Source organism: Hesperophylax consimilis, chromosome 15, assembly GCF_061612785.1.
Source record: "Hesperophylax consimilis isolate HC1 chromosome 15, BYU_Hcon_1.0, whole genome shotgun sequence".
NCBI classification, from domain to species: Eukaryota; Metazoa; Arthropoda; class Insecta; order Trichoptera; family Limnephilidae; genus Hesperophylax; species Hesperophylax consimilis.
Window position 1 is genome coordinate 19,422,104 of NC_142850.1, and position 23,589 is coordinate 19,445,692.

The 23,589-nt window shown below is 34.7% G+C and overlaps 1 protein-coding gene across 1 annotated transcript in view; it reads left to right on the forward strand.

The window, feature by feature from the left end:
• The window catches only part of obe (activating signal cointegrator 1 complex subunit obelus), a 36,541-nt gene that overhangs the window by 7,529 nt on the left and 5,423 nt on the right, over positions 1 to 23,589 (forward strand). The window contains exons 7-34 of the mRNA XM_089640033.1: positions 673 to 818; positions 1,972 to 2,172; positions 2,619 to 2,811; positions 4,352 to 4,538; positions 5,061 to 5,172; positions 5,357 to 5,640; positions 5,814 to 5,919; positions 6,209 to 6,433; positions 6,677 to 6,766; positions 7,246 to 7,390; positions 7,481 to 7,617; positions 7,812 to 7,988; positions 8,768 to 8,993; positions 9,533 to 9,674; positions 10,068 to 10,179; positions 10,772 to 10,863; positions 13,149 to 13,225; positions 13,863 to 14,083; positions 14,167 to 14,269; positions 14,388 to 14,577; positions 14,783 to 14,936; positions 16,162 to 16,298; positions 16,416 to 16,632; positions 16,841 to 16,999; positions 17,119 to 17,260; positions 18,165 to 18,355; positions 19,260 to 19,450; positions 20,764 to 20,932. Of these exons, the coding sequence (XP_089496159.1) occupies positions 673 to 818; positions 1,972 to 2,172; positions 2,619 to 2,811; positions 4,352 to 4,538; positions 5,061 to 5,172; positions 5,357 to 5,640; positions 5,814 to 5,919; positions 6,209 to 6,433; positions 6,677 to 6,766; positions 7,246 to 7,390; positions 7,481 to 7,617; positions 7,812 to 7,988; positions 8,768 to 8,993; positions 9,533 to 9,674; positions 10,068 to 10,179; positions 10,772 to 10,863; positions 13,149 to 13,225; positions 13,863 to 14,083; positions 14,167 to 14,269; positions 14,388 to 14,577; positions 14,783 to 14,936; positions 16,162 to 16,298; positions 16,416 to 16,632; positions 16,841 to 16,999; positions 17,119 to 17,260; positions 18,165 to 18,355; positions 19,260 to 19,450; positions 20,764 to 20,932 (4,526 nt within the window). The remainder of the gene's footprint in view (positions 1 to 672; positions 819 to 1,971; positions 2,173 to 2,618; positions 2,812 to 4,351; positions 4,539 to 5,060; positions 5,173 to 5,356; positions 5,641 to 5,813; positions 5,920 to 6,208; positions 6,434 to 6,676; positions 6,767 to 7,245; positions 7,391 to 7,480; positions 7,618 to 7,811; positions 7,989 to 8,767; positions 8,994 to 9,532; positions 9,675 to 10,067; positions 10,180 to 10,771; positions 10,864 to 13,148; positions 13,226 to 13,862; positions 14,084 to 14,166; positions 14,270 to 14,387; positions 14,578 to 14,782; positions 14,937 to 16,161; positions 16,299 to 16,415; positions 16,633 to 16,840; positions 17,000 to 17,118; positions 17,261 to 18,164; positions 18,356 to 19,259; positions 19,451 to 20,763; positions 20,933 to 23,589) is intronic.

Consider the following 23,589-nt stretch of genomic DNA (forward strand, 5'->3'; position numbering starts at 1 on the left):
AGGTTCTATTCAAGTTCTGTTATTATTTCAGTTTAGTGAAGCTTCTGGCCAATAATGCAATAATAATAGAACCTTCACAGAACTTGAAAATCGACTTTGGAATTTGATGAATTGTTCAAATTCCGTGAACCAACCCGTCCTTACAGATTTTAGTATTACGAATTTACATGTTAATATTAAAAAAATTGAACATAAAAGAGATAAAATTTTTAAAGTCTCTAAACTGATGGTTTTTATCATACTACTTTACCCGAAACTAAAAACCTAATTAGACTATGGTATTATAAAACTTATTTTTATTTAATGTAAAAAAATTTTTTTTAAATTTGCAAACCTTGACAAATATTTTTCACCTGCTAAATGTTGGTCCATAGAATTATTTCAAATTTTATCATTTATGGTAAATTTTTCAATGCATTCGGAAAGCGCAGTATTCTCTTTCTCTAACTAACAAAATGATATAGCATAACTTTTATGTGACCATGTCAGACTGGGATATGTCTCCCAAAAAGACTTATTTGGTTTTCATATTTAAAAATCACATTTCTGATTCCTCTATGAATAATCCTAAAATCCAGATTTTTCAAATTCCGGATTATGTAGGCGTACGGATTGCAATCCCTTGTTGCGGTAGTCAAAAATAAAACTAATAGTTAATGTTTGTTCTTTTAGGTTTTATATCAGGAACAAAGATGATGCTTCCTGAAGGTGTGGAGAGGCACGATGATAAGATGTGTGAAGAAGTGGTCATCCCCTTGAGTGAAGCTCCGCCATTGGAAGTGGGAAAGAACCTGGTACCAGTTGCATCCCTGGACCAAGTATGTTCCGTTTTACTGTTAAATGTTGTTTTTCTTATGATAAAAATAGTAAAAACACATTTCCTTTTATGATACTTTTTTATTTCATGAAAAAAAATATTGTACAGTAAATACAATTTTGCCCGCTGTGATAAATGTCACTGCGTTATTGCGGGATAAGTTTGCAGATTGAATTTATTCATATGATTGATAATAATAATTATTATATTACACAATTCAGTTTGATTTATTAAAATAATCATCACATTATTTCCAAATCACAATCACTTCTGATCTCAAGCCTTAGGGCGTGAGCACACAGAGAGCGGTCAGAGTTCTGCGTTCTAGTGACCGTTGACCGCTCAAGAGTTCCAACGCACACAAGCGGCGTTCAAATTCTCGCGTTCTAGTTTCGTTTGAGTCTTTGCATATGCAACATGTCACTAGAAAGTTCATCATCCGTGAAAATATATTGCTCTTGTGGAGCTTAACAGCTTCTAAAAAGAAAAGAAAGTATTGGGTGCACCCAATCAACACAACGCGAGAAGAACAAGGCGAATTTACTAATAATAAAATTTAAATTTACTAGTAGCAATTTCAAACCAAGCTTCGACTTTTTTTTCGCGTTTTTTATAATTTACATCACTTAAATCGTATAACAAACTCCTTTCCCTAACCAATTCAATTAACTTTTCTGTGTTTGTAACCTCAAACATCGCGGCGTTCTGGCGTTCTCTGCCTCGGCAGCAAAAGAACTCTTAGAACGCGGCGTTCCGTTTTGACCGCCGCGGTCTGACTGCCCGCTGTGTGCGTTGTTGTTATAGTATCAGTACATTCTAATGAACGCCGAACGCGGAACTCGGAACTCGGAACTCCTGACCGCTCTCTGTGTGCTCACGCTCTTACTGTTTTGTTCTTCCTATACTCTTGTTATCTCTCCAAATATCTCTGTCAAGCCAACTTTGTTTCGGTTTATTCTATTATTACATTTAGTCATCCAACACGTAAATCGCTCTCCATCCAACTTTGTTTTGTTTTATTCTATTATTACATTTAAACGTCGAACACGTAAATCTCTCTCCACCCAACTTTGTTTTGGTTTATTCTATTATTATATTTAAAAAATTCCATCTCCAAACTGTAATCTTATGTGTAATTTGTTATTTGTTTGTAGATCGGTCAGATGGCGTTTGAGGGAACGAAGAATCTGAATAGAATCCAATCAGTTGTGTACCAGACGGCCTATAATACCAATGAGAACCTGCTCATCTGTGCTCCAACGGGTGCCGGTAAGACTAACATCGCTATGTTGGCGGTCGTCCACCAAATTCGCCAACATATTGAAAATGATGTTATCATGAGGAACAAGTTTAAGGTATAAACAATACAAATCCATACAATAACATTTGGCTTTTGTACCTTTCAGAATAGACCACCATTCAAAGTCGAAACATGAAATGAAATTAGCCGTGTTTGATGACCAGATCTGAATAGCAGGTACTTCCTAACCTTCTTCCTTCTCGACTCTTTCCCTTCCCCACTCCCTTCAGACAGTCAGAAGCAGTTGGGACTCTTGTGCAGTATTTCCTTTGATCTCCGTTACTTAGATAGATATTCAAAATTATAATATGCATTTTATTTTTTGGTTTTAAATTGTCAGACAGCAACATAAACACTTCTTTATTTTGAAGTCATGAAAGAGACATATTACATATTTTCTAGACGTTCACTCTTCTAACACTATTTTCAGTGTTTAAATCCCTTCTAAAATTATACCTGCTAGGACATACCTATCAACATATTTTTTTCATAATTTTTTAGATTGTCTACATTGCGCCTATGAAAGCCCTGGCGGCTGAGATGACAGCGAATTTTGGGAAAAAACTCAGTCCCTTGGGAATCGTAGTCAAGGAACTGACCGGAGACATGCAACTGACCAAAGCTGAAATATTGCAGACGCAAATGCTCGTTACTACTCCAGAGAAATGGGATGTTGTTACGAGGAAAGGCACAGGTATGTAGAATGAGAATTAAATTACATAATTGGAAAGGATTCATCTCTCAAGGGAATAATACAAGAGTGGTTGATTTACACCTTTACACCTTTTACCTTTACCTTTTGTTGATTTACACCTTTACAGTTGTTATAAAAGCGTTACATGTTTACAGTAGGTATAGCGTAATGCTTTATATTTATATACTATTGATTTATTTAGTGTTGATATATTACAAAATAATAACAATACTATTTATTATATATTATTCCAGCGAGTTAAAAAGAAATCTCATTTCAGGAAAGACAACATTAACAAAATAAAAGAAACTTATTTTTACATAAGAAAACGAATTTAATAGGGAGTTCAATGAATACTGTACATAGATTTTAAAACAGACTAGACAGACTAAACGTTAAATGGAAAATGTGTGATTGCTCTTTTCGTGTAACTGGCCCGCTCATTTGGAATAAACTTCCTTCAGCTGTTACTAATATCCAGAATTTGGCTGAATTTTAACGGGCTTTAAAAATAAAATTATTTAAAAATATCCCTCTGTTCGTAAATCTTAACTTCTTTTCAATTTATTATAATAAGCCATATTCTAAAGCCTCCGGTAATTGTTCTGTTTCAGTCCTAAAACGGGAATTCCTCCTAGTTGGGCAGTCAAAGTATTTTTTATCTACATGTGTCATTGTATCATCACCTGTACTAAATAAATAAAATAAATAAATAAATAAAAAAAAGTCTCCTCCTTGTTGTACATGTTCAGCCTTACTAATGAAAAATCAGTTCCCAACCCTTAAACGGTGTTTTAGTTACACTTTGTATAAAGACCGTACAATTTTAGATTCAATTTGGTACTAATAAAAAAAAACTCTAATTTTAAATCCGGCAATAACGCATTTGGCATGCCACGCATGCGCAATAGTGTTTATTTTTCCCGCTATGAGGCTAGAAGCATTGTACAATTATTCAGGGTGACCATTTCTGTAATGTGTCCATAAATCGTGTTTTTGTTTGTAAAATGGTCAATTTACTATTATATTTGTATAATTCAATATATTTACAGCTTTTTTGTATCATTTTTCGTCAGTTTTAGTCATTTACATTAATTTTATGTCAAAATGTTTTTCGAATTTCGAAAAAAGTTTTTTTTTTTTTACTTTTACCATCATCTTGAATCACTTCCCGAAGTTTGTGCACTTTACCCCGAACACCCTGTATATCTCTTTATGAACTATTTTATGTCAGTTTCTATATTAGTATTCACATACACGGTTGTTTATCAATTGTATAAAATTTTCACCATATTTACAAGTAAGGCTGTTTTTGTTTAGATATATGACCACATTATTTGGTAAGACGGTATGATTTACAAAATTACTATTTTGTATACAAGTAGTATAAGTTATTTCGAAAACAGTGTCAGCCGGCATACGGTGGGCGATTGGCATTTTACGGCATTCCAAGGGTTAAAATGCCACACAATCATATGTTGAGTAAAATCTACTAAGAAGATAACAACCCCAATAATTTATTTGAAACTCATATTTCCAGGTGACATTGCCCTAACATCCTTGGTAAGGCTCCTGATTATTGATGAAGTCCACCTTCTTCATGGGGAACGTGGGCCGGCCGTAGAAGCTCTAGTTGCAAGAACCCTCCGACTTGTAGAATCTTCACAGAGTATGATCCGAATCGTTGGACTGTCAGCTACCCTGCCAAACTACGTTGATGTTGCAAGGTAAAAAAAATATGAATTGCATAGAAATAAGTATATTTAAAACACTTCATTATTATCTATGGTAAACACGTATGAAAAGTTTTCACTAGCAGCACTTAACTAACTAACTAACTGTCTCGCAGAGGACGGACCGCCAAACAACTCGGTATTGGCACACACTTCTTGCCTCATTCACATTCATACATTGTCTCTTACATACTATTCTATTATTCTGACTCTTGACATGGCCTGACTCAAGTATCTGATTCACATGTCTTCCTCGGGCGTCCCCGACTTCTGCTACCATTCGCATTTGCGTCATATATTCTCCTTACACTCCATTCTTCGCTCATTCGTTCTACATGCCCTAACCATCTAAGCGTCTCTTTCTTAATCTTACTCATTACATCAGCCTTGCACCCTTTCATCACTTCCAGCAGAACTTTATGCAGCGTTATCCGTTGTTATGGCTACAAAGTGTATATTATAATGTATTATTTATAGATTGCTCTTTTATTTTTTAACTTGTCATCTTTTCATCAGATTTTTAAGGGTCAACCCCCACATTGGACTGTTTTACTTTGACTCTCGTTTCCGCCCAGTGCCATTATCTCAAACCTTCATTGGTGTCAAAGCAACCAAACCTCTTCAACAGGTAATTACATTTTGTGAAAGTACGATATTTACATTAACATGTTGTTTAAGATTATTTAGTTTTACCATACTTATTTCACACTTTTACGGGCATCTTCAGACTGTTCGGTCAATTCCTATAAGAGAACATTCTGAATTAGAGTTCATGTAAAAATTTTTTTAACTCTGTCGAATTATTTACCCAGATGGCCGACATGGACATAATTTGCTACGATAAAGTGTACGACATGGTCTCCAAGGGTCACCAAGTGATGGTGTTTGTCCACGCCAGAAATGCCACAGCTAGAACGGCTTTAGTTCTGAAAGAAATGGCCCAGACTAAAGGGCACATGAAGGTGTTCGAGGCTGAAGACAACGTTGGACTGCTGAGCGCCAGACGCACCGTAGCTGGTGGCAAAAATAGACAATTGGCAGATCTGTTTCCTTACGGGTTCAGTTGTCATCATGCGGGAATGTTGAGGTCTGACAGGTATGTAATTGATTTAACTTGTGTATTTTATTGATAAATATAGATCTTGTGAGAGTACCGACTTTGCAAGTATCTAGTAACCTCTTAAATCTTGTCAACGTGTGGCTTAACTTTTAGAGCCCCTTATTGATTTTAATATTTTGTAGTGTTATTTGATTTATCTTAATTTTTAGAAATATGGTAGAAAAATACTTTTCACAAGGCTATGTGAAAGTATTGGTTTGCACTTCTACACTGGCTTGGGGAGTCAATCTACCCGCTCATGCTGTTATTATCAAGGTACCTACTGTCATTATTGATATTTTTTGTGTTAAAAAATTCAATCAAGGTACCTACTGACATTATTAATATTTTATATGTTAAAAAATTCTCTTCTATAAACAAATTTCAAGTGACTGTATGCTGTTCTATTTTTGAATGAAATTGAATAACAAATTAACATTTGAGAACTGTCAGATGGGAAAAGGGGGGATTATTTGAAATCTTGAAAATGTATGTTACAGGTTATGTTTTATTTTAAACTAATGTTGATTAATAATTGTTCATTTGATTTTATTTTTGTTTTCAGGGTACGGAAATTTATGATGCCAAGCAGGGATCATTTGTCAACTTAGGTATATTAGACGTATTGCAAATCTTCGGAAGAGCCGGTCGTCCGCAGTTCGACAAGTCCGGAACCGGAATAATCATAACTGGACATGACAAACTGTCTCACTATCTTTCCCTTTTGACGAATCAGTTCCCAATTGAGAGCAACTTTATTAACTGTCTGGCTGACAATCTCAACGCTGAGGTAAGCCAAAATTTTTGTTGTTGTTATTATATTACAACTCACCCATTTTACAGGAATATGATATTATGTAGTAGATAACTGATTTATTTATTAAAATATTATAAATTAAATATTATAAAGCCTCCATTATGTAATGCTCTATGGATTTCGCTTTGAAATGGAAGGAAGGTTGTGGATTAAATTCCTGCTTCAGTGCAAAAATATTATGACGTTGTGTTTACAAATTATTACATTTGATTTTAGGTTGCACTTGGAACAATCACAAATGTGGAAGAGGCAATTGAATGGCTCAGTTACACCTACTTGTTTGTCAGGATGAAGATCAACCCGCAGGTAATAAATTTAATGTAAAATTTTTCAAGAACTATTTTGTTGGGGTGGGTGAAATTTTAAGACCTATTTGTTCCAATTTTGAATTTGGAGTACGGTGAACAGGGGGTGTAACTCCGATCGAAAATTAGAACTGTGAATACTGTGACATCATATTGTTGCCTAACTATATCCACCAATGAAAAACTCAGAAAGTCTATGGAATAAACTTTCACAGAGTTTTTCAATAGTGTATAGTGTGAAAGTAGGCTCCAAATGAGAATTTTACTGTCTATATATTGGCATATCTATGGTTTATTAAGACCAATTTGTTTCATACAAAAAGCCCGAAGATATCGATCTAGTGAGTGGTTTATTTATGATGGCGAAACAAAATGTCTGTCGGCTTAGTAATGTGTACAAACTTCGTCCTAATTTTTTATTTCTTCAAGTTATGTTTATGAAATCGGGAGTGTTGTTAATGTCCTTTTTATGGTTCGTAGGTGTACGGAATGAATTATGGAGATGTTCAGGAAGATCCTACGCTGGAAAAGAAGAGAAGAGACCTCATACGAGCCGCCGCTTTGGCTTTAGACAAAGCCGCCATGATACGGTACAATGAAAGAACTGGCGACCTTAATGTTACTGGTAACATTTATTTATCTATTACATTATTATTTGGTCAAACTTGAAAGTCTAGTAGTTACTGTATTATTAAACATTGGAATTTTTTTCTAGATCTAGGAAGAACAGCCAGCCATTATTACATCAAGTACGACACAGTCGAGGTGTTTAATGAAATGATGATGCCTCAGATGGGAGAGTCGGAAATCATGTCAATGGTCTCACATGCCCAAGAATTTCAACAACTGAAGGTTTGAATCAATATTGTAATCTTAACTATAAAGAAACATCCTTTGTTTGTCCCACCACAAATTATTAAAACGGTGAACTCTCCCACGAAACTTTTATACTAGATCAACCTAAATATTTTCAGTTCTCAATATAATACAATTTTATTATGATCTATTTTATTTGGCATTATATTGTGATGATATTTTTTCTCCAGGTTCGTGATGATGAGTTGACTGAGCTGGATGAACTAACCTCGGAGAACTGTGAACTGAATGTGATTGGTGGAACGGAGAACCTGCATGGAAAAGTCAATGTCTTGATGCAGACCTATCTATCCAGGGGACAAGTCAAGTCTTTCTCCTTGATATCTGATCTATCATACATTACACAGGTTATTTATTTATTTGTAATTTATTTTGATCATGATATAATGACATCTTATAAGCATTTTCAAATGAAATTATGTTAAAAATAATACAAATGTGAATATATGAGTTTATTTGTATTGTTGCTTTCAAAATCAAATGGTTAAGTTCCTCGACAGTGAATCCAGTGGTCGCGGGTTCGAATACCGGCATATGCAAATAAATTTGATTTAATTAGTGCTTAAGGCGAGTTTATTGGTTTTTCATAGTTCCGTGAGTGTCAATAATCCATGAAAAAATAAATTAATGATATTTATTAATTTTTCTATGTGTTTCCCATTATTTTTTAACAAAAACATGCAAAATAAAAAGTCATTTCCAATGTCGAATGAGCGGGTGACAGTGACAACAAGGTGCGGTGAGTTTCATTCACCAAGTTTCATACTGGTAGATAACGCGAGATGTTTTATGTGGATCAGCCTGTATACCACACTTAAGGAGTTAAATATGTGCTATTTAAAATTTAATTCTTATCAAATAACACATAGTATATTTGCAACATGTTCAGAATTGAAACGTTGCTAGAAATGGCTTTAGTTGTGTTTATTGGCCAAATCTGAATAGCCAGGTACTCCCCAACCTTTCTCTTCCCAGCGCCTTTTCTTCCCCTTTCCCTACAGCCTCTCAACAAACCCCAATAGTGGATGCCATAGTTCCACTGGCTTCCATACCGCACTCTTGTGCGGTATTCACATTTAGAAAATTAATAATTTTATTTTTCATTCATTGTCTTTTCTTTTTTCAGAATGCTGTCAGAATCACCCGGGCCTTATTCGAAATTGTCCTCCGAAAAAATAACCCTACAATGGCAGGACGTTTTTTGATCCTGTCAAAAATGTTGGAGCTACAGCAGTGGGCATCTGAGAGCCCCATGAGACAGTTTCGCTGCCTTCCCAGCAATATAATTGACAAACTGGAGCACAGGAAACTTAGCGTGGAGTCCATACGAGATATGGATGCTAGAGAAATAGGTAAAAAAAATCTTAAAAAGATATAATAAATATAAATAATATATTTGGATGTTTGAATGAAAAAACTAACTAAAGAGTTTTAAAGGACCTGCTTTATATGGATAAGACTCAATGAACTAAATTTTAACATTAAAAGAAAGAAGAAAAATGGGTGACTTGATTGAGACTTTTTATCTGGATATTATAGTTGCCCGGTATTCAAGAAATCTTCACCACCAACACAAATATAAATCACCGTGGACATAAGAAAATGTACGAAACACCTTTTGCATCCAATCCTAGGAAACACTTCCTTGCAAATAGAGTAGTGGAAACATGGAACAAATTTCCATTGATGCTACAAATATATGTAAATCAATTTAAAGCTCAATTGGATTCTTATTCGGAGAGAAGAAAGTCCGATTAACTTATTTTATAATTTAAATCAACACAATTATTGTTATACTTATTGTGAAATTAAATATTTGCGTATCAGCAGAATGGTGCCTGCTCATTAAATACAAATACCTTAAATTATGTTTGTTTTTTAATGATTTAAGGTGAGTTCCTTCGTCATCCAAAGATGGGCGTGGTGGTGAAGCAGTGTGCTGAACAATTCCCTCTGGTTGACATGGAAGCTAGTCTTCATCCCATCACCAGAACTATACTGAAGATCAAGCTGCAAATAAGTGCCAATTTTATGTAAGTATTTATACATTTTAACATGTGCATAGTCATTTTTAGTTTAGGTAGTCTCTCATCAAGGTGAATGTATGACTTCCGGCCGGCCCTGAGCCAAACAGCGCCTGGTCTGTATTAGGTGTTAAGTATTATCAGTGCCTTGGCTCCTTGGTGTCTTGGCAAGTGGGAAACCGGAGCGGACTGCTCCAATTGTGCCAGCACAGGGCCGGCCCTGCTTTCAATGCATAGCCGCTTTGAAATTCTGTGCGTTATTGTAGCTTGGCGACAGTCGGCATGCTTCCGTTCCATGTCTCTCTTTGTTTCTAATATCTTATAGTTTTTATTAGTTTTCTGATAATTAATGTATTCTACATTGTTTTTTTCTTCTGAGACTATGTTATATTTTTTCTCTAGATGGAATGATAAAATTCACGGAAAGACTGCGGAAGCATTTTGGATTTGGGTTGAAGATCCTGAAAGTAATTTCATGTACCATTCAGAATACTTCCTTCTAACCAGAAAACAAGTAAGCCTATTAATTTATTAAAATAATGAATAGCCTATATTTTTGGTTTAATTAGTGTTTACAATAATGCCTCTCATAAATCTATAAAACATAGTTTTATTAACCTTCGTCAAGCCAATATAAAAACTTGTATTACCACAAGGGGTCACTGAGATACCCCACACATTTTTCATTATTATGCTTTGTAGGGGTATAATAATACAGTTCCATGTTAACTCATCAAAGTGACAATTTAACACACCCTTAAAAAGTGATATAAAGTCACTAGAAGTGATAAAATAAAAACAAGGTTAAATAATTCCCTAAGTAACCTATTTAACCTAATTTTCATTTAATCACTTTTTATGACTTTAAATCACGTTTTAAAGGTGTGTTGAATAGTCATTTTGATGAGTTATCCAGTCACCCATAATTTATCTGTTGCCTAGATACTTTCGGTAGTTTAGCAGGTACAAATTCCCATTGTATGAAAATAATATTATACAATTAAAAAAAGTTGATGTCGAAATGTAGTAATTTCATAGAATTTGGTTACCCGTATTAAACGGATAAGACGGAAGGTTAAATATTAAATTTCTTTGTTAATTTGTAGGTCCTTACTCATGAAACTCAAGAACTGGTCATCACAATTCCTCTGGTGGAGCCGCTACCTCCGCAGTATTATATTAGAGCTACCTCAGACAGGTAATATGTTATAGTATTAAGTTATATCACTGTAGATAAATAATGTGCCTGTATTTACTGTATTGAACAATTACAAAATATGGAACAATATGGCGTCTCCATTAATCCATAAATTCTAGAAATTCTAGACAGAAAAAGTTGTGCAAATTTTTTGACCAAAAAACTCACTACTTAAGTTTTTGCTGCTTTAGCACATGGATTTTTTCTAAAGTCAAGATGATATATAGTTAAGATTAACCCTTTGCACTCCTAATTTTTTTTTTAATTACCTACTACCAACTCCTTAATTAATTTACAAAAAAGGGATAAAAAGTGGCCTCAATAAAAAGTTAAACAAAAATTTTTAAAATATGTAATTTTTATTACTCTTTCTTTACATAGAGTACAAAAAACATAGAAATATATAAAATTAACAACTTAATATGCCCTTATTCACTACTAACGAAATATTTGCTACTAAAAACAGTAAAAACAAATGTAAATACACAACAGAACAAAATATTATGTGATAACAAGTGAATAGGTATAAGAATCCTTTGTTATGTGTTGGGAGAAATCCCTCAGCGCTTCCTATTGTTACGCAGGTAGACAGGCAAGTACCTACCTACTTACATGCGTCGCAACCAAATAACTGCGCAGTGCATTTACAAGGTTAAAAATAATACGATTTTAAAAATTATCTAAAAGGCGAAACTTGACGAGATATATGTATTTTGCGTATTCGGAATATTCAGAATGAGATATAAAGTGTTTAAAAGAAAAAAAAATACATTTGATAATTTAAATTATTTTTCGAAATTGCGTTACTATAATGTCGAGTATGACTCGACATAGGAGTTGGTGTAAGAAATATAATGTCGAGCCACACTCGACAAAGGAGTGGTATGAGTTAAGATATATATATATATACTTTATACTAAATAACTTTGTATAGGGTGGTCCATCGGATACACCGGATTTAATTTTTAAATGAAACACCGTAATGTGTTTTAACAAGACGTTGTTCTTTTGTATAGCAACTTATTTTTAATAACCTCAATAACAGGAGATGACAACTGTCAAACATTAGAGTTGCCAACATAAATTTAAAAAAAAATTATGGGATATTTAAATCCGGCGCACCCGATGGACCACCTTTTATTGATGTTAATAGCATATGTACGAGACAATTAACCGTCCGTACAATTACTGTATATGCGTAGGAGGCTGGGTACACTTGTCAACGTTTCAGTCTTGGTGAGTGTGGTGAAAGCTTGTAGTGAAGTTTAAAGCCAAGTTCAGAAAGGAATTTATTTCCAAATCTGAGCTGACGAAAAGAATTTATTACTGGCAAAAACTGAATTTAGTACTGAGTAGATGGTTCTTCAGGAGAGAGGATTCTCTTACAGAGGTAGTTGTTGAACTGACTTTGTATGGAATTCGGTTCTCTATTTATAGAACAAATTCAAATCGGCCCCTCTCAGAGGTGATTTTCCTCTTTAGTGAGGAGTAAATTGGTTAGGTATTTTTCCTCTCCGTAGTTAGTTTGCTGAGAGGAAAGTAATATTTTGATGTGATACCTTTAACCAAGTCAGTTCAATTTACCAAAACCATCACCCCAAGTCTCGTTTATTTATTTTATAATAAAATATACAAATTTTCATATTGGGTTTGAAGTTAGATATCTGTGGTTTGAACATTTCCCAAAGAGTAATAAATATATTTAGATGTGATTTTTCATGTTATTATGTTAGCATATAATCATTTCTTGATGTTGATATTTATTCCGTGGTTATATTTTCGATCATTTTCCCGTAAATTAAGTCTGATGTTATCACAAATAGTCACTTTTGAATTTGTAATCATTGTTTGATTAAAATCTCAATGGAATATGCTGTGCTGTGATTGGTTGGAGGCGGCAGCCATCTTGGAATTCCCTCTGGTGAGTAGTGGAGGGGGATCAACGTAAATACTGAGTCGGTTCCTTAGCGGCGGTCATTTCGTTGACTGGTGGCTCCGAGTGAGGTGGTGGATGGTTATTTTCAGATGTGTTTTAGGTTCTGCTGCTATATCACTATGTAATTCTCTTGATTAATCACATATAGCATATCATTTGATAGAGTAATTGTGATGTAAAGATTTTTAATTGTGTAGGCGACACGGTATCAAGCGGTTTCGGGGTTTGAGTGTTTTGCAGTTTTTACGTAAATATGAATTTCATTGAAAAATGCTGCATATTCTGGATACGTATGATACAGCATATGTTGTGCCGTTTATATTTAAATAAATAATGATTTTGTTTTCAGATGGTTAGGTGCCCAAACATATCTTCCGTTGAGTTTCCAGCATCTCATTCTACCTGAAAGTCATCCTCCACACACAGGTAAATAGATATTTTGCGTACCGAAGCTAAAAACATTATAATCATGCTCTGAAATAAACAGACACTATTATTATGTACCTAGTGCACTGAAAATATAAACCTAAAGAACAAATACCTACAGAAAATATTTGAAATAAAAGTGATATTGCCAAAAGACCTTTCGTCTACTAGTTACCAGACAGGTCAATCAAATTGGTCATAAATTTGCTCAACAAAGAATTTTGATAATTGAAAATGTTTGAGCAATTCCACCAGAAGGAAAATTGATCTTTCTTTTGGCGCACGGACAGTACGGACATACCCATAACACACTTCTAACGGCTTATCTCTTCAGTTACCTAGTAGAACTCTAAAAAATGTATTAGTTGGTTACTAATTTATGAAATAATAATATGAGTTTGTCAACTAAATAACTGAATTTAACCTTCAACATGCCGAAATGATAAACGAAACTTGTATTACCATGGGGGGTCACTGAGATACCCCATGGTAACACAAGGTTATGTTACCATAGGGTAACATTTTAAGGTTATGTTAGATTGTCATTATATAATTTGTAAGGATAGTAATTTCAGTGATTTTGGTTGCCCTGTTAGCTACGGGAATGGTAATGAGATAACTTCTTGTTTAATTTTAGATCTTTTGGAGCTTCAGCCTCTCCCCGTGACCGCCCTGGGGGAGGCCAAGTTCGAGATGCTGTACAACTTCACGCACTTCAACCCCATACAGACGCAGATCTTCCACTGCCTCTACCACACTGACAACAACGTGCTACTCGGGGCCCCTACCGGCTCCGGAAAGACTATAGCCGCTGAGATTGCAATGTTCAGGGTTTTCAAACAGTATCCTAAAGCAAAGGTTTGTTTGATTACATATAAATATAATATAGCCAAGTCGATTCGTCCACCACCACCTCACTGCTAATTTTATTGTTTTTGCAGGTTGTCTACATTGCTCCTCTTAAAGCCCTTGTTCGAGAGAGAATGAATGACTGGAGGATAAGATTGGAAAAAAAGCTTGGAAAGAAGGTGGTGGAATTAACTGGTAAGAACATCTTCATTAATAATTACTCTGCACCTATATGCCAACCTTCGATAAAGCTTTACCTAAACAAAACAAAAATTGTAATTGAGCCAATGTGATGAAATTTTTTATTCCCCAGGTGACGTCTCTCCCGATATACGCTCCATCAAAGAGTCCCACGTGATAGTCACAACTCCTGAGAAGTGGGACGGCATCAGCAGGTCCTGGCAGACAAGGAACTATGTAAAAGATGTAGCACTCATCATCATTGATGAGATACATCTCCTCGGTGAAGACAGGGGCCCGGTTTTGGAGGTCATTGTGTCGAGGCAAGTTTAAAAATGAACAGTTTACAAGGCGTTATGAATTAAATAGTTGTTCCGCGTGAAGTCACGGCTTGCGCTTTTAAAATTGGCGTGCAAAAGTAAACCATATAGATATCTATTTGATCGCTTATCTGGATTTGAAAAGATTAGGTAAAGTGTGTACTCATGTAGAAAATAATTTTTAATGTTACAATAATGTTGTTTTCAGAACAAACTTCATTGCGTCGCATACATCGCGGACCTTGCGTATTGTAGGTCTCTCTACCGCGCTGGCCAATGCGAAGGATTTGGCCAACTGGCTGGGCATCGGAGCCATGGGACTTTACAACTTCAGGCCTTCCGTTAGGCCAGTTCCTTTGGAGGTCTGTACCTACCCTCATGTTTAACTCTTCACATAATTATTAGATTTATCGGTGCCTATTGTAATAGGATGAAATACAGGGTTTTCCAATAAGAGGTGTTATTTTGATATTCAATCGTAAAAGATCAATGGTTTCGTTGCTTGTGTGGCACGTAGCGCCGTCTTCTTGAAAGTAAACGTTGTCCAGATCAATACCATCCAATTCCTGCCATAAAAAATCATTAATCATCTCTCGATAGCGCAATCCATTCACCGTAACTGTTGCTCCAGCCTCATTTTCGAAAAAGTAAGGTCCAATGACTCCGCCGGACCATAAACCGCACCAAACAGTCACACGTTGAGGATAGAGAGGCTTTTCAACAATAACTCTCGGGTTTTCCGAGCCCCAGATGCGACAATTTTGCTTGTTGACGAAGCCACCGAGGTGGAAATGGGCCTCATCACTCAAGATGATTTGCATTTCATTCACTCAAGTGAATTTTAATAATTTCAATGCGTTGTTGAAGCGTGTATCGTTCCATTTATATTAATGGCGTAGTTTCTACTTGTCAAATGTCAAAAAATGACAGCTTCAAAAGTAACATCTACCGAAATAGCGGGCTATTAAAAATTGGAAAACCCTGTAGATTTGGTTTTTTATTTGATATGTTTCTGGGCCGAATTCAGATCAAAAATTCATTTCAAATTCAGAATTAACAATATCATCTTGCAACTAATTTTTCTCACCTACCTTTTTAAATAATTTGTGACCATTATCTTTTTATTTTTCTGTGTCTTGTTCCATTTCACGTTTCGTTTAGATTTATTAGTACATATTATCTTCTTCTTCAATGATATATTACATTGATGGGTATAACCTTCCAAATAAGGTAAAGAATAAGTTGTTCCTTATCATTATTTAATTTCCCTCTCTATAATAAACTGCTCCGTGGGAATCAACTCTAATATTGATTTAAATTGGATAATATTTTATAGTGCCCATAGTAACACTATTACCTTAAGGGTGCTTAACTCTCCCGTAACCATGGGGAGTAATTATTATTGAGAACCTACTATCAATAATAGTAAAACAAAAAAAATTGTTTAAAGTTTCAATATTTTAAGGATGAAATGCATGGGGTAGTTACCCCATACAGGAGTACATTCTTTGTCTGCTATCTTGGCTTTTTTAAGGTTAACATCCAGTAGACTTATTAAAATGGAAAGTGTGTTTTATTTTCTTTTAGGTGCATATATCAGGACATGCGGGCAGACATTACTGTCCTCGTATGATGTCAATGAACAAACCAACATTCCAAGCCATTCGTCAACATTCTCCAGCCTCCCCAGCTTTAGTATTCGTTTCTAGTAGAAGACAAACAAGGTTAAATATTTTTCATTTACAAAAAATATTCCAACAAGTGAAGCCTACATGTATTAAAAATAAAATGTTATTAATGATTCAATAAATTGTATAATTTTAACCAATTTTTTTTTTTAGGTTGACAGCACTGGACTTGATAGCCTATCTAGCTGCTGAAGATGATCCCAAGCAGTTCCTGCATATGAGTGAAGAAGAAATGGAGCAAATCATCTTGAATATCAAAGAAAGCAACTTGAAGCTTACGCTGGCTTTTGGAATCGGAATCCATCATGCCGGTCTTCAAGAGAGAGATAGAAAAACTGTTGAGGAATTGTTTGTGAATCAAAAAATTCAGGTTTGTGCCTTTTTTCTGAATTAAAAAAAAGTAATAAGTTCTGCTAACCACCGCCTGGATTCTATTACTCCCACATTTGGGATATGAAGCCTAATGTGATCAAATTAGAAAAAGATTAAAGAAAGTTTGGGGGTTAACTAAAATTATTATTTAGGTACTTTGTGATATTTTTAGGTAAGTACTTAATTAATATTTTCGTTGTTTTTAGATTTTGATCTGTACGGCAACACTGGCCTGGGGAGTTAATTTCCCCGCACATTTAGTCGTCATCAAGGGGACAGAATACTTTGATGGAAAACAGAAAAGATATGTCGATATGCCGATCACTGATGTTTTGCAGATGATGGGTCGGGCTGGAAGACCTCAGGTATGATTTTTTAAATTTTCTAAAGATTTTTTTTCTCCAACTCGTATGGTTTTGAGATAGGGACCATAATCCAACTTAATTTATTTATTACTGTAATGTGTGATGTTTTTATTTTGCAGTTTGACAATGAAGGAGTTGCAGTTGTGCTGGTGCACGATGTCAAGAAAAACTTCTACAAGAAATTCCTTTATGAGCCATTCCCCGTCGAATCAAGCATATTAGATGTGCTTCCCGATCATCTCAATGCTGAGATTGTAGCAGGTAAAACCAAATGCCATTCGTATTATAATCCTAAGACCATCTATTTGCTGCAGAAATACTCTATAGATACTATTATTAGATACACTAGAAATACTCTAACACAACTATTTTCAGCTTACATTTCCATCTTGATGTACTGATTTTGTAACATCCATCTGTTAAAAAATAAGACAAGATGCCATCCTTTTCAGTTATTCAATAAGAAACACAAATTTAAAAAAGGGTTGCAAACCGGTATATAAAAGGATAATTTCTACAGTGCCACTTTTAACGTTTTTTTTTTTTAATTTCATTTTCTTCTGTTAAAAATTAATGCTTCCCAACTGTTCTTACCAAGGCTGCCCAACCCCAGGCCCGCGGGCCACAATGTGGCCCGCGAACGAATTATAAGTGGCCCGCGTGAACTATTTTCAAAAAACCCGCCAATCCGCCAATTTGAAAAAGAACGAGAATCAGCGACGAAAAAATCTAACCCGTTGAACTCATTTTTTAAACAAAAATACACCGGTTTTTGATATAATATTTGTAGCCACCCCCCCCCCCCCATGGAAATCGAAAAATTGTTGTGGGGAATCACATATGAGAATTTTTTCTCAGCGAAGTTCCGTAACAACCCCCCCCCCCCCCATGGATTTCAAATATTTTGTGGGGAGCACTCATTATGATTTTTTTTGTGGGGAATTATGTTTTATAGAAATTCTCTAACAACCCCCCCCCCCCCATGGAAATAGGAACCGTCAGGTATTCAGTGGCCCGCCAGTGATTCAAAATCGTCAATTTCGCCCAACTGTTAAAAAGGTTGGGCAGCCTTGGTTCTTACCAACAGAATCTTATTGAATAAACTCATAATTATTGATAAAGAGAAAAAGTTGTATCTAAAACATAAATCATGTAATATTTTCAGGAACTGTTCAAACAAAGCAAGATTTACTAGACTATCTAACATGGACATATTACTTCAGAAGACTCCTACAGAATCCTTCCTACTACAAATTAGAATCTTTGGAAGCTGGTGACGTTAACAAATATCTATCTAGTTTGATCCAGACGTCTTTAGACACCTTGGCATCCGCAAACTGTGTTGAAATTCAAGAGGTAATTTTAATGTACATCCATTAATTTATAATTAGCCATTCATAAAAAGTCTTGTTTATTCCATCATTATTTAATTTTTTTTTTGTTAGGTTAGGTTGCGAACCGTGGCTCGCAAGCCACATGCGGCTCTTTCACTACTTGAGTGCGTCTCTTCGTCGAATGACACATTTAAAATAATTTTATTTTACTAATTAGTAATGTTTCATAAATCAATGATTATTTTTCTATCGAAAATAAAAACATATTATAAGTCAAAACATTCCTGTGAGGACGGTACTGTTCTCGTCCGCCAGGATGGGCTGTACCGTTGGCCTCTACTGCCTAAGTTTCCCGTCTATTCTTATCTATGGGTTTGGGATTTCACATTTCTTTATTGTCGAGAGTTTTTCAAGACATTTTAAATAGTGCTTGTACGGTGTTCCTCGTTTATTAGTAAACAATTAATTGTAATTCTCTAATATTTGCACGTCAGTTATTTTTATATTCGCTAGTGCTGCTTATGCTCTATATTGACAAATTGTCGCTATTTTTAAAATTATCGAAATAAGTGTTCGATGTGTATTTCGATTTGTGATTAAAACGTTAGTTAGTTAAAAAAATAATATTAATAATATTTTGATAAAAATTACATTTGTATTAAAATACGTTACATATGTACATAGTTTTATTCCTAGTTTTAACCAACTTCTAAAAACAGATTTCTTGAAAAGAAATTTGACTCTCAAAAGATGTGTAAATCGTTGTTCTGCTGAAATTTGGTTCTTTTCTGAGTTTGCCCATCATTGGGTTAGGTAAACAAAATTTTTGTGAAATGTCTAAATAATGATGATTCAATTTTTCTCATAGTTTTATCTTATTTTTTTCAATGTTACCATTATGCATACATGTAAACATTTTCCCCCAGGATGAACGCAGTATAAGCAGCACCTGGGTAGGTCGCATCTCCTCCTTCTACTACCTCTCCCACCAGACGATGCGCCACTTCTGTGATAAACTCTCTGCGGACATCAGCCTTGAGGGCATGCTGAGGGTGTTGTGCGATGCCCACGAGTATAGCACCCTGCCCGTTAGGCATAATGAAGATGGACTTAATGGGTGAGCAAATATTATCTTAATCCTTAACTTCAGCAGGTGTCAATTCACGGTAAAATGCTTTCTTAAGGCGATGCCATACGTCGTGTAATATTTTGAATCGAGCCGCCATCAATAACACTCCTTACGTAGATGGCGATAAGGCTTAAATTCCCGCTTAACACCATCCAGCTGTTTTGATTTAGGCAAGAAAAAAACATGGCCAAAAAGTGCCTTTTATTTTATTTTGTGGATGTTCAGGCATAAATATTTAAATGTTTTCCGATCATTTTATAAATAACTTAATTTGCCACATTATACAATAAAACGATAACCGAAAATGGGTTCGTAAGTAGGAGATTTTGAACTTTAGCAGTTTTCATAGGCCTTATAAATTATTTTTTTCTGGGCTTATAAAAAGACTTATGTAAAAAATACTCCATTAATTCAAAGGCCAAGATGTTTTATACTCGCGGTATTTATTTAAAGCATCTGAAACATTTCTAGGCCACCAAATTTTCAAACCAAAAACACATGATTTTGCATTACTACGTATGGCATCGCCTTAATTGATTAAACTTTGGGATGGGTAGTTCTTCCTTTAACGCCAGTCCCACTTTAGTGAAGGGAAAGTCATTGCTATCTGATATTTTTTGTTATAAGAATATTGTATATCTTTGTAAAGATCCCGAATATACTTTATTATTAAATGAGCAGGCAATATGAGAGCATTCTACTGATGCTCTCATATTTGATTTCACAATAAGTTTAACATAAATCGAGTTGTTTTAAATTAAAAATAAGTTAATCCTTTCTTCTCTCCAAATAATAATACAATCGGGCTTTAAATTGGTTTATATTAGTAGAATTGATAACATTTTGTGGTAGTTGGTTCCATGCATCCACCACTCTATTTGCTCGTATCAATATTTTGAAATATGTTTTTTTAAATGAGCGTGGCTAAATTCAAAACCGAACGTATGAAAATCTCCAGCGCTCAACGCATTTTATTGTAAATATCTTGTCTCTCCAGTGGATGATAAGAAATAAACAGAATTATAAAAAACAAATTGCTTTTATTTTTATAATGATTTTGGCCAAGTGAAAACAATAATAATTTGTAATTTTATAAAATACATACCTTGTTTACACTTAAAACGTACATATGTGATGATCCAGCACTGACTTTAACTTTATTGCAGTTTATTATTGAGTCTTATTACAAGCTTCTCTTTAATAAAGTATGTAAAAAATTAGAGATTACTGGAAAACAAAATATCAGGCAAAAAGTCAAAGAGTCGTAACAAGATTTTAAAGGATTATTTTCCTCCCTGTAGTGAACTGGCTAAGCTATGCCGGTGGGACGTAGACCCACTGACGCTTGACTCCTCGCACACAAAGGCCTTCCTCTTGCTGCAGGCGCACTTTGCTCACCTACACCTGCCCTCCACGGACTACCTGACTGATTTGAAGTCCGTGCTGGATCAGGCCATTAGGATACTGCAGGTTGGTAGTTTTGTCTGAACTTTGCTTACTTCTTAATGGATCTAGACTTCAGAAGGCTATAGTAAAAGAATAACAGAAGTACTTACAACATTCCTCATGAAAATCGGATTGGCTTTCGGTGAACTGTTGCTCCATCTCTTCTAATGGATCACTACTTAAATCGGAGGCTTAGGATCACAGAGGTGTAGTATAAATATCCAAAGTATCTATATGCAAAATAGGCCAAGGTAGGTCTCTCTAGCTAAAGAGGATGGACTGCCACACAACTATGTCTTGGCACACACCTTGCTTCATTCATATTCAAACATGGCTCTTCTGTTGTTCTGATTCTTGACATTGCCTTCTCAAGTATTTTATTCACTTGATCGTGCCACGTCCTCATGCATTCTTCGTTTTACTACACAGGGATCTCTTTTATCTACAGCATTTAGTCTACTTTTATCCTTTCTCTACCACTGGAGGTTATCCACCGCTTACCCGCCCTGGATTCCCCACAAGTAACAGATGGTTACTTCTTCAGGGCTCTCACAAGGACTGTAATTTTTTTTTGGCTAAACAACTACATTTATTATTTATTTATTATTTATTTATTATTTATTTATTTATTTATTTATTTAACGCCCAGAGGGCTTTTACATGTGGGTGGTACAAATTTAATGACAGTTATGAAACATAAGAAAGAAAAGAAAGAAATAATAAAAATAAAATTACATAAGTATATGCGAGAAACAAAATTAAAAATATCAAAAACATAAATTAAAAAATACAGCGATTTGACTGGTTTACAAAAATATAACTTCCATTTAGGAATAGTATTGAAATAGGTCTTTTACATAATCCACAAAATTCGCAAAGTTAATGTTAAATATATCGACATCACCTAAGTATTGGTTTCCCATAGTGTGAAACCGTTGTATTGGGGAGTTCGCAATGTAATTTCGCTTATGTGTGTTGCAGTGGAATAGTGTATTTTGTCGTGTTGTTATTGTAGGTATTCGTAAGTTTATGAGTTGCAGAAGTTCGCAACAGTCGAATTTAGAGTTTAGAATCTTGAATAAAAAAGTTAAATCGTTTATTTTACGCCTGTCTTCCAATGTGTGTATTTTTAGAGTGTTTAATAAGAAATGATATTGTAAGTCTTCTAGTGGGATATTTAATTTAAAATTTATAAAACGCAGAAATTTTTTTTGTATTCGCTCAATGTTATTAATGTGAATTTTGTAAGAGGGAGACCAAACTACTGAGTTGTATTCAATTATGCTTCTAACTAGAGATATGTATAACAGTTTAATGGCTTGTATGGAGTTAAAGTTTTTAGTTGTTCTTAATACGAAGCCTAGTGTTTTCATGCCTTTGTTTACAATTTGGTGGATATAATTGGCGAAACTTAGTTTTTCATCCAAAATAATTCCGAGATCTCTCATTTCCGTGACTCTTTCTAAAGCTGTATTGTTAATGGAATATTCAAATAAAACAGGATTTTTATTTCTGCAGAAAGTCAGGGTTTTGCATTTGTCTACATTTAAAAACAGATTATTTTGTACGCACCAATCTTTAAACTTATTAATATTTGATTTTAGTATTTGGCAATGATTTACATCAGTTATTTTTTTGTATAGCTTGATGTCATCAGCAAAGAGCAATACCTCGACATCGTCGAAGCAATTTGTTATATCGTTAATGAAAATGAGAAACAAAACGGGACCAAGGTGACTACCTTGCGGTAGGCCACTGGTCGCACAGAAAGCTTTCAATAGCAAAGATTTTATTTTAACAAATAGTTTACGATTAGTTAAATAGCTAGTAAACCATTTTAGCATGTTGTCTCTTACTCCTAGGGCAAATAGTTTTCGGGTTAGTAGTTTATGGGATACTTTGTCGAATGCTTTTGAAAAGTCTGTATATATGCAGTCGACTTGTTTATTTTTTGCAAAAGATTCTAATATAAAGTTTTGAAATATTGTTACGTTAGTTGCGGTTGATCTACCTTTGATAAAACCGTGTTGTTTTTGGTCGATTAGTTTTATTAATTTGGGATAGATTTCATCAAGGACCATTGATTCAAAAAGCTTAGAAAGTACTGACTGTATACAAATGGGGCGATAATTGGTTATGTCAGTGTCGTCTCCTTTTTTGAGGATAGGTGTAATGAAGCTCGATTTCCAGCGGCTTGGAAAATATCCAAGGAACAAGAGGCGGTTGAATAGTACTGTAAGCGGTTTAGATAATGCATTGGAGCATTTTTTAAGGAATATTGGTGGAATGTTGTCTGGGCCAGCAGATTTTTCAGTGTCTAAGGAAAGTAATTTCTGTTCGCAAGATTTTTGTGTGATATGGCAATTTGTTAAGTGTGTAGTATTACTAAATTTGTATTCGGGTATTTTATCATCGGGGGTTTCGTCATCGTATACGTTTTTGAAGAAATCTGAAAAAAGGTTTACAATGTCTTGTGTATTGTTTGCACTGATTCCATTCATTTGCATTATTGGTGGGTAATCCGTGTTTTCATTGTTTATTTTTTTTAGAAATTTCCAGAGATTTTTGGATTTAAAAACATTATTCTCGATGGTAGTTATGTACATTTTGTAGCTAACTTATAAAAATAATCTAGACCCCCAATGTCCCTGCATAGTGGTTGGGCTGCAGGATGCCTACAA